Source organism: Sinocyclocheilus rhinocerous, unplaced genomic scaffold, assembly GCF_001515625.1.
Source record: "Sinocyclocheilus rhinocerous isolate Xijiao unplaced genomic scaffold, SAMN03320098_v1.1 scaffold920, whole genome shotgun sequence".
Classification (NCBI taxonomy): Eukaryota; Metazoa; Chordata; class Actinopteri; order Cypriniformes; family Cyprinidae; genus Sinocyclocheilus; species Sinocyclocheilus rhinocerous.
In genome coordinates this window covers 222642-234056 of record NW_015636975.1, presented here as the reverse complement: position 1 = coordinate 234056, position 11415 = coordinate 222642, and the positions used below count along the sequence as shown (strand labels likewise).

Below are 11415 nucleotides of genomic sequence, written 5' to 3'. Positions count from 1 at the left end.
CATTTTAGATACAGCACACAGTGAAAATGACATGAATTTGACAGTGGGCAAAAGCATGAAGCGCAGCATACTTTGAAATCATGAGTTTAGTTTGTCGATCGCGCGTCTCAATGAAGCTGAACTCTCCTCCTGTCCGCATTTACTTTGCACGGACCGACCGTCACGCAGAGAACACGCGATCATGCAGGATACAAATGCACACTTCACAAGATCTCACAACTAGATTCGACTAATTTTGCAAGGTTTTTGAAACTAGATATTCATTAGTCATCCAAAGATTTGTTTAAATGATATAAATGCGTATTTGCTGAATGCTGACGGCAAATGAGAAAGTATTATAATGTTTGCCTTTCTATTACTAACAATATAAAAGCAATCGTTATAATACTTTTTTGCAGACATTTTAATTCCTTTGTTTAACAGTTCTATCTGATTATTAGACAGACTTCTATCCGTGGACAGAACTGTTAACGAGACAGCGAACAAGAAGGAGAATGTGAGCACTGTGTGTTCAGGCGCTGCCGTTTTTCAGCGCCGTCAAAATAAAAGCACGAACGCATCGGCCAAACAGAAAAACTTATCGGTCAAATATCGGCCTTGGCGATATATCAGTCGACCACTATACACGATGACAAAAGAAAAGGTTCATGGCTTGCAGCGCTTAAGTTAAAATACTGTGTGTGTAGTAATAAAATAATGTGTGCTCTTATCATTTTGTGGACAAAATCCCCTGAACTTTGCCCCGATCGGGAGCTGTATGTAGGAAATGTGCTATCAATTTGTTTTCAATGCAGCTAACCGTCGCTTCATGTCATCTTCCTACTCATTAAACTACGACAGCTGAGTTACTGCAAAAAAGATGGTCATTGCGACACTGTCAAAGTCAAGTGATGAAACTATGGCAACCATGTGCTTTTTAAAACCATTTTCATAGCTTTAACGTTACATTATCGTCTCGAAAAATACATTAATTTGACTAGAAACACTAGAGACCGGAAATGTAAAGCATCGTTCCAGTATGAGTCGGGCGAGACTTTCACGCTCTGGAAAAAGGTGGATAAAGAAATATATAAAAATGAATAAAAATAAGAAAAGCACATAAAATTACTGAAAACTAAAACTGAATGAATAATTCATTAAAGCTATGTGGAATATGTATAAAACCTAAAATGACAAAAGCATGTTATAAAATGACAAAAAAAAACAAAAAAAACTGAAATGATAAAAATAAGACTTTCACGCTCTGGAAAAAGGTGGATAAAGAAATATATAAAAATGAATAAAAATAAGAAAAGCACATAAAATTACTGAAAACTAAAACTGAATGAATAATTCATTAAAGCTATGTGGAATATGTATAAAACCTAAAATGACAAAAGCATGTTATAAAATGACAAAAAAAAAAAAAAAAAACTGAAATGATAAAAATAAAAGCTAATTCAAATACTAATAAATATTATGATAGTATATAAACAATACTAAAATATTTCAGGAAGTGACATCATCACAATTTTCTTACAGTGTGTATTAATTATAGTTACCGGTACAATGTTTTAATATTATAATTTGTGAATATTACATTATATTTATTATGTTACATGATATTATAAATAATATTTGTAACAGTAAATAACTATTGATAATGTTCACTTACAGATTTGGACTTGGCCAGGCTTCCCAGTGTTTGGATGGTTTTGGAAATGAGAGTCAGTGTCCGAGACGTGCACGGATCCTTTACAGTGACAGAATTGATCAAAATAAAACATTCGATCGTGATAAAGAAGAAGAGATGAACAGAGAGGAGGCTGTACACACCGGGTGATGCGGCCGCAGGTGGAAGAGGTTCGGTGACAAGATGGCAGGAGCGAAGAAACGGAGGAAGATGAAACTGCTGACAGCCGTGTAGCGCACATCCGGGTCGACTGCAAAAACACATACGCCATAATCATCATCATCATCACCACAGATCTCTGAGTGAGGCTTTACTGATGCCTCTCAACTAAAACAAAGCCAATCCTGTTCTCTGCAGTGTTCATCTGTGATCTGAAGGTGGCAGTATAACACTGACGGCTCAACACAGCAGCAAAAATAAACAGGAAGCTGGGTAGAGCACAACAAGTATGTAGGGAAACAAATGCCTGGTTACGGGACACTTATTACTGCTAACCTCATTCCACGAAAATTATTTCATCAAACTCCTGCTCGTTGAGTGAAATCTACGTCTTTATGCATGTAACTGTTTTTCAGCTGCTTGAGAGACCATTCAACTGCTTTTAAAACTGCTAATGTAAGATAAAACTATAAAACTAAAAATAATAAAAAAATAATAATTTTTGGTTAATTGAAATCAAGCTAATATATATATTAGATAAAAAACTAAATTACAAATTATAAATGCTGCCTTGGCCACAAACTGAAAAACAAGCTGAAGTACAAAATTATTAAAACTAAAACTGAAAGAAAGATTAATTAAACCTATTTAGAAATATTTAAATATTTTTAAATATTAAATATTTGCAACAAACAAATAACAAAATTACTAAAACTTAAATTAAAATTAAAATGACAACCGAAAATATAAAAATAAAAGTTAATTAAAAGCAATGGGTTGATCTTTACAGAATTGTTATTGTTAACAAAAACTAAAACTATTAAAAATAATTTTCGGTAATTGAAATCAAGCTGAAATACAATAGATATTAGATGAAAAACGTAGAAATTAGAACATTTAGAAATTAGAAATAAAAATTTGAAACAAACTGAAATACAATGAGTTGAAGTACTAAAATGACCAAAACTTTAAGAAAAAATTAACATTAATAATCAACTCATTCTGACGTCAACAAAACCAACCACAGTATTCATTAATCACATTACTGATTATTTTCACAATAAACATCCTATTTCTCTCTAAATTGGATTATTCTGGCATCCTGTTGAACAACTGCTGACGTTTATTTCCAGTGTTGTCTTCTCAATGTATAAAGGACATTTGTATATTTTCAAATACTGTTGAATGTATTCCAGTAAATACTGTGTACATATAATTTCTGCATTCCAGGTAATTACAGTTAATTAAAACTAACACCATAAAAACCTTTTCATTACTTTAAATAAAGTAAACTTTATGAAATAAAATAAAATTTTAAATCTATTTATTTACTTTTTAAAATCTATTTATTTACTTTTTCATAACTAAATTTTATCTCAGCTAGTTGCCAAGGCAACATTTCATATTTTTGTTTAGTTTAAATTGCAGTACTAAAATAACTAAAACTAACTAAACTAAAATTAATAAAAGCTACATAGACATAAAAAAGAAAAATATTTACTTTAACCTGAAGTACTGAAATATATAAAGCTAAATGTAAAATGAATATATAAAAATTAATAAAAACTATATAGACATTTAAAAAAAACGTCTCAGGTTACGTATGTAACCCTGGTTCCTCGAGGGAACGAGACGCTGCGTCGGAAAACGCTAGGAGAACGCCTTCTGTGACCACGCTCTGAATAACATGTGAAATCAGTCCAATAGCTGAGCGGGACGTCACGGGCGGGTGACGTCATAACCAGGAAGCTATAAAAGCACATGCGGCGGAGCCAGCGTCAGCTTCAGGTTCAGGAGCGAGGCAAGACTATCCAGCGAGAATGACGGTCCGCAGACCCGCCTTCTGCTAGAAGCCTTCGGCCTGGGAGCGCCACTCTGACTCTAGACTCTGCGGAGTACGAGAAGTGAGGCCCCCAGAATGAGGGGCTGGAACACGGTAGGTTGGGACTGCTCCGCCCAGCAGCCCCTGCTAACCGCCTCAACCTCCTCAGAGGAAGAGAGGTTAATGCGTGCTCTCACTCGAGAAATTTATATCCCCTGTATATCTTCTCATAGTCAGACAAATACTTCATTTTATTCCTCAGAATTAAATGCAATCAAACAACCAGACGAGTAAATACGGTCTAGTGTAGTAAGATTCACATAAAAAAACGAAATTATGTAATATATGCGCTGCGCGCGAGCCACTCAGTCACACAAACAACATCAATCTCCTCAGAGAAAGAGGGCCGCAGCACTCACTCAGAGGGGGAAGAACCGCAGCGCGGGCTTCCAGCCCCGAGAACGAGCTCTAGATCTAGCGAACACGGGTGGAGATAGGAAGAGCCGTCTCCAACCCGTCTGCTAGATCATGTGCGATCTCCGCGTTCTCAGTCGCCGCCGTGCCTCGGCAGCAGCGGGACCGCAATCGCAAGATCACAGGCACGGACACACTCCTCGGAGCGTGCCCAGCGAGAGCGGAGCGCTTAATTTTCTTTTAGCGGAAAAAACACAATCCGCCCCCTGAGAGCCGACTGCGCGCGCTCCGCTCCCTATTAATGCTGCCCATTATAATATCAGGCATAATATGCTTGTGTAACTGATGCTTGTGCAACTGGCGAGCTCTTTGACGCCCTCCGTATCAATCTCTTCGGAGAAAGACAGGCGGAGCGTCGCGCCCTCTCTCCGGTGGGAAGGACCGCAGCGCGGGCTTCCGAAACCCCGAGAGCGGGCGCCGGATCTGGTGATTAGGAAGCAGATCCATACGCGAAACCCACGAGCACAGCCGCCGCTCCGCCTCGGCGAAAGCGGGGCCGGCACCGTGAGGAACGCTAGTGAAGGCTCCCTCCTCAAAGAGAGCCCTCTGAGAGCGAAGCAAGGCAGTAACAACTGTGCTTCGCTCCCAAGCAAACCACGCACAGGCTGTGTGTATCCCCACTCGTTATATAACGTTTTCTTTGGGCAGGGAGGAACACACAACCTACAACGTGGCTTGCTCTCGCCCTTGAAATGCTTTGTCTTTGCATGAGCTTAGACATAGCTGGAGCTTATAGACTTTCACAATTGACAGACAACAATAAATATGACTGACACACACAGAGCGCTTCGCTGAATGAAAGAAAGCTGACGCTGGCTCCGCCGCACGTGCTTTTATAGCTTCCTGGTCATGACGTCACCCGCCCGTGACGTCCCGCTCAGCTATTGGACTGATTTCACATGTTATTCAGAGCGTGGTCACAGAAGGCGTTCTCCTAGCGTTTTCCGACGCAGCTCGAGTTCCTGAAGAGGAACTAGTAATAATGACACAAACAACTAAATTCCAAAATTTTTATTAATTAATTAATTTAATTTAATTAATTTAAATATTAGATAGAAAACTTAAATTAGAAATGCTTCCTTGGCAACAAACTGAAATATAATGAGTTGAAGTACTAAAATTAATAAAACTGAAAGAAAAATTTAAGCTAGAAATATTTTAAAAAATGACAGAAAAACATAACATAATTACTAAAACTTAAACTAAAATAAAATGACAAAATGAACCAAAAAGAGATCTGAATCCACTTGAATGCAAACGAGAACTGGGATTTTTTTTTTCACGTTTGAGTCATTGGCAGAGTTCAGTTTTGATTTGAATTGAATGAACTGTGCCGGCTCATCTAACGGCGTGTGAGCATTTACCCTGAAAGCGTGACGCCGCAGACTCTCGCAGCGAAAAGAAGATGTCACACATGACTGTCGGACAGCTCACACCCGAGCTGGTGATGACGTTAAAGATCCGGTCCACGTACTGCCGTAAGTTTTCCTGAGGACACAGACATGTCAGCTGATATCAGATACATGTGGTTTCTAATGAGTTTAGTTATCAAAGCAAAAGTATCAGGTTTGTGAACAGACTCACCCTGTTTGTGTCTAAGTTCTCAGACTCCTTCAGCTTGACGGGGTCGATCTCACAAGGTTTGTGGTCAGTGCAGATCTACACACAAACAACAGTGAACGCAGCGCTCATGATGAGACTCAGTTATAATGGAGAAGAGACTGAGACCAGACTCACTTCATCAATGATGGGTTTGAGTGTGACCCGCAGGTAATGCATCCCTGCCAGCTTCATGGTCTCATCAATGCATTTGGACGTCAGAGAGTTCCCCCGGAATATGGTGTTGGGATCCCTGGAGGAACATGAGGAACGTGAGGAATGTGAGGTAGAGACGTTTGAGCGCAGATGAAGTGTGTTTGTACTCACTGTGTGCGGTTGATCTCTGCGTGGGCAATGACACTGAGGAAAGGCACGATTTTGCCATAATGCAGGAAGAGTCGCACCAGCGGGACAGCGGCTTCCTGCTTCTCACGGCACACCTCGCCCAAGATGTGAGCCGCGGACGCAGAGACGGGCTGCACACAAACACACCGTTAATCAACACCACTGAAGTGAACAAGACAAATTACGACTTATCAATAATGACAAATTAGATTTATTTGGGAAAATCAAATGGGAATATGATCGCCTCACACCTGTTGTATCGCAGTATTATTTTAATTATTTTTTTTATGCTTTTAGGATGTAACCTAAAATGATAGTTGAATCTTTTGATTGAACTATCCTTATATTACTATAAAAAATTATGTAATCAAACTCCTGCTCATTCAGTGAAATCTACATCTTGACCATCGACCATGAAATTGACCAGGAAAGAAAAAACTATAAAACTAAAACTAAAAATAATTTAATCGGGTGATTGAAACCAAGCTGAAACAAAACATATACATAAATATTAGATATAAAAACTTTTATACTAGAGTTAATTTCTTTTAGAAATTAGAGTGCTGTCTTGTCAACAAACTGAAATATAACAAGTTGAAGTATTAAAATTACTAAAACTGTAAGAAAAATTAAATAAAGCTATATAGAAATATAAAAAAACAATAACAATGACATATTTACTTTAATTATTAGGGATATTTGTCTTTGACACTCTATACATTATGTTGTTTTTGGGCCTCATGTGTATTAGGTTTTTGACTTATTTGAAACCTAAATAAAGATTACAAAAATCTTTACAGTGTACTACACGAATTAAGAATAAATTGTTTAGTTTAGTATAAATTATGGCCACGAATTAAGTATTCGTTCTCTTGTTTAGGCTTAGCTGCCACGAATTCATTCGTTCGTTAATTCGTTCGTTCCCTAGTTTTAGTAGGCCTAAATCGTGGAACGAATTATTATATTTCGTAATTACTTATTAAAATCATTATTGCTTAAAATTAATAAATAATAATAAATGAATTTAAAAAATAATTAAACCTGCTGACGTCATAGAAACGAATTGTTAATTCGAATTATATTCGCAGGTGTATTTTGTAAAGATCTACACACATTTCATCTCGTGTGTGTGTGCGTTTGTGTTTTAATGAGCCTGTTTTGAATGTTCTATTGCACAACAACGGCAGCTATTTTCACGGAAATAAAGTTAATGAAAATCAAATAAACTTTTTCAGTTTTTGCATTTTAGGTAGATTTGCTAAGGTTAGATTCATATATTTAATAAATTTTAATTAATACATTACAATTAATAAAATTAAGAAGAATGTAAGAATTTCGCTCTGAAACATGATAATTGCTATTTATCAGCATGCTTAATTTTAGACAATTATCCAAGAATTTCGGTACAAACAGTAAACAATTAGGCCTACTAGAGAAATTTTATGTCGGAGCAGGATCTGAGCGGGAATTGGTTTACGGCGAGCGTGAGCGGAATATTAACGGAGCGCTTGCTTGGGCGGTTAGAGCGAATGAGTGGAGCGCACGTCCATAGAGCGGAAAACGCCGCTCCCACCGCTCCGCTTCGCTCACATGCTGTTTACAATGTTTTAATATTACACTATGAATATTATATTCCATTATATTTATTACATTAGTTATTATTATATTGGTTTATATTACATAATGTAGCAATTCAGAATTTGTAACAGTAAATAGATACTCCTCTAAACACACTTACAGATTACTATTCTACTTCAACAGGACTAACTAGATGAAGACACGCGTGAGCTCACTGACCTCGACATGCGCGGACTGCAGCAGCAGGTCTCGGAGTGGGTTATAATGCTCTGTGGGGAACACGTGGTCCTCCGTGTAAACGATGTTGAGTCGTAACGAGCCCAGCTCATCGGCCTTCACCGATTTATTGCCATTATCTCTTGGCTGCAGGAAGTACCTGAAAGAGACGGCAGAGCGGATGATGAGCTCCAGAACACAAAACACGAGTTGCTTCAGACAGAACATGCATGAAGAGAGCCGTACCATGCATCATGAACACCTGACTGTCCCAGCACCTTCAGCGGCACCCGTACCTCTCCGAGAAACTCGTCTCCGAACTTCAGATTGCTGGCGTTCCACAGATCCACCCTAAGAACAGTGTTTACACTTATTCACTAGCATCAGTGATGTAAATGGAAATTTAAACTATTATATATATATGTTTTAATTATACAATTAAAAACATAATAATCTCATATTCCACTTACATCTTCATCTCATCAGCAATTTTGATTTTGGCCTGCTCAACATTGTGATGTCTATCAGCCCAACCCTACTATATATATATGTATATATATATACATACAGTATCTATCTATCTATATATATACACACACACACACACAGTGGAGAAGCCAGTTCTGTGATCCTATGAACACGCATGATTGTCTACTGTAAATAAAATGTCATATTCTTGGAATAAGAATAAATTCATATTTAATAATATCCTATTTATTATTTGATTATTTAAATCTCCTATTTAAAAAATGGGAAACAGACGCTCTATAGTTGAAATGTTTTTTTATCTTGCATTTTATCTCTCAAAATGATGGATGTCATTTTATTTAAATCTCCTATTTAAAAAATGGGAAACAGACGCTCTATAGTTGAAATGTTTTTTTATCTTGCATTTTATCTCTCAAAATGATGGATGTCATTAAAAATGTGGAGATTAGCAGAAATAAGTTAATGCAACTCTTACATAAGGTAAACATAAAGCTGCTTGGTTTATATTTTTATGTATGTATTTGTAGGCCTGTATAATACAAATTTTTTAATGGTATTGCATACCTGTTGCTGCCATAATAATGTTTCAAAATGTTCAAATGTTTACGTGCTTTTCTTGTCTTTCTTCTTTTTGTTCGTAACAGCTCCCACTCGCTGTGGTGGAGCAGTTATGACATATTGTTCTTGTAAATACTTTCCAGCATTTCAGTTTTTTTTTTTCAGTAATAAATATGCATGCAAATTACAGCAAAGTGCAAGAGTTACCGTATGGTGTTCGGCAGTGGTCAAAAAGGATTTAAACATTGAATTTTGAATCGATTTCTTCTTGTAAACTCAGAGATGTGGATTTGGACGGCAATTAAATTACCACACGACCTTGGTGTTTGTCAAAAAACAGTAGGTAATTCGGCCATGGATTTTTATGTGGGTGGTGGGAGAAAAACACTGACATATGGATTCAGACGGCAATAAAATCACTGACTAAAGTCCTGTTCACACCAAGGACGATAACTATAAAGATAACGATAAAGATATAGTTCTAAAAATCGTTCTCAGTATTAAAGAATAGTCCACACCACAGCTATAATGATAAAGGCACAGAGAAACGATATCGTTGGAATCACTTTCAGAACGATTTTTTTCAAGCTGATGAACGATAAAAATGTTGACAGCCAATCAGAATCAGTCCTGCTATGATGAGCTCGAGAATTTAATGCGGCAGACGAGCGTGAGCTTGGAATAAACAGACGATATCGTTCTTGGTGTGAACAGGCCTTAACCCCTGTAAATGTTGAAAATCACTTATCCCCATGAGAAACAAAATCACATCTCCATGAGAAACAATTACTGTCCGAATTGGGCTATTGTTATGGAAACTAAAACTAAAACATAAAAAAAAATGTTACTTGGAAAAACAAATAAACGTTACCTGAAATAAAATAAAATTCCAGCTAATTTTTCATTTTCATGATGTACTAAAATAGCTACAACTGAAATAAAAATGAATAAAAACTACAGTACATAGACATATAAAAATAAAAAACTCATAAAAATGATAAAAACACAACAATCACTACAACTTTAACTAATTAAAATGAAAAATAGAAAATAGAAAACCAAAAACTATTTCAAAATATTGATAAAAACTATAACAGTATCTCAATGATACTAAAATAACACCGTTAATGAAACATATTCCCATTTCTATAAATGTTTGTGGTGGGAATAACATCCTCACTGAGTAAAACAACAACAACTCGTATCACAAAAGAAAATTAGATGTTGTAGAACTAGGTCACTGCCATTATCAGCAATGAATCCTTACACATGCTGAGCTGATACGACACACATTCAGTTCCTATGATCACACTGCACAGCTGCTGCAGTCACAATCTGATGGTGTTTACAAACATCATTTCTTATTAGACTGCTGTGAATATAACCGTCACATCAAAGCACATGATGCGCAAAGATGCTGAATTACAAACACAGACTGCATCTGAGAATCACACACACACTCACACACCCACACATACTTATATATGTGGTTTACGGTAGGGCTGTGCGATTAATCAAAATCGAATCGAAATCGCAATTTGAGACGTTACGATTTCCTAATCGCAAAGCCTGCGATGTGGACGCGATATTACTCTGTTCCAGAGCATATGCATGACTGCCAGCCTTGAGTTGCAATCTTACTTGCCCTGGGCAAGAGTGAGCGCACCTCCGTTCTCCCCAATCAGCACTGCTCTAGCCAACTGCGTAAACACCCACCATTAAAAAAAAAAAAACCCCGGAACGCAGGACGGGAGAGAGACAGAGTGGGATTATGGCGTCTACTGGGTCAGATCGATAGTTAGGCAAATTAAAACTAAAGAAAACCGTATGCAACTTAAGCTTCGAAATGACAGACAACGAACAAAAGATGTAATTTGCAAGAGCTGCGTCACAGCGCATATCAAAAGCTCCCTTATCAGTTCTGTTTTCAGTACTGGAGAATAAAAGATACATTCTTAGATGTTTTTGTTAGTACGTGAACGTTATCTTACACATTTTATCTCCCCAACAGATTAATTTGAAATAAGTTTAAAATAAGTTCAAATGCATGTTGGCTATTCCTAATTCAGAAGAGCGCACACACAGCCCGTGTCTGTGAATGCTTCTCATACTCGCTCCTCTCTGCCCCACGCGGCGCGAATACCGCGTCGGCTCCGCACCGCAAGTCTTCACGAGCGCATCTGGCAGTATGGATGAGGCTTGACGCACGCGCGCAACCTGTGTCGACTCGCGCCTGGCTCCGCGTTTAAAACGAATGTAAATTCAGTCTAACTGCTTGCTAATTTCACTTGGATGAAATGAAACATTCAGCACATTTTCCACTTGCTCTTAAAATCCCAAATACTTAAAATGAATAAATCAATGTAATACTTTAATAATTGACTTAAGAAATAGTTCTTTATTTATAAAAAATAAACAAATATTTTCTGTGAAATTCAGTAATTAAGTTAATTCTGTAAAAGTAGTTATACCATTATAATCTTGCCTGCTGAAAAAAAAAAAC

At 37.2% G+C, this 11415-nt stretch overlaps 1 protein-coding gene across 1 annotated transcript in view; it reads right to left on the bottom strand.

Moving 5' to 3' along the window:
* rasa3 (RAS p21 protein activator 3) overlaps positions 1–11415 on the bottom strand; it is a 77994-nt gene that overhangs the window by 8986 nt on the left and 57593 nt on the right. Inside the window, exons 10-15 of the mRNA XM_016563081.1 lie at positions 6054–6202; positions 5865–5979; positions 5712–5786; positions 5492–5615; positions 1816–1922; positions 1655–1732 (exon numbers count right to left, since the gene is read on the bottom strand). Of these exons, the coding sequence (XP_016418567.1) occupies positions 1655–1732; positions 1816–1922; positions 5492–5615; positions 5712–5786; positions 5865–5979; positions 6054–6202 (648 nt within the window). The remainder of the gene's footprint in view (positions 1–1654; positions 1733–1815; positions 1923–5491; positions 5616–5711; positions 5787–5864; positions 5980–6053; positions 6203–11415) is intronic.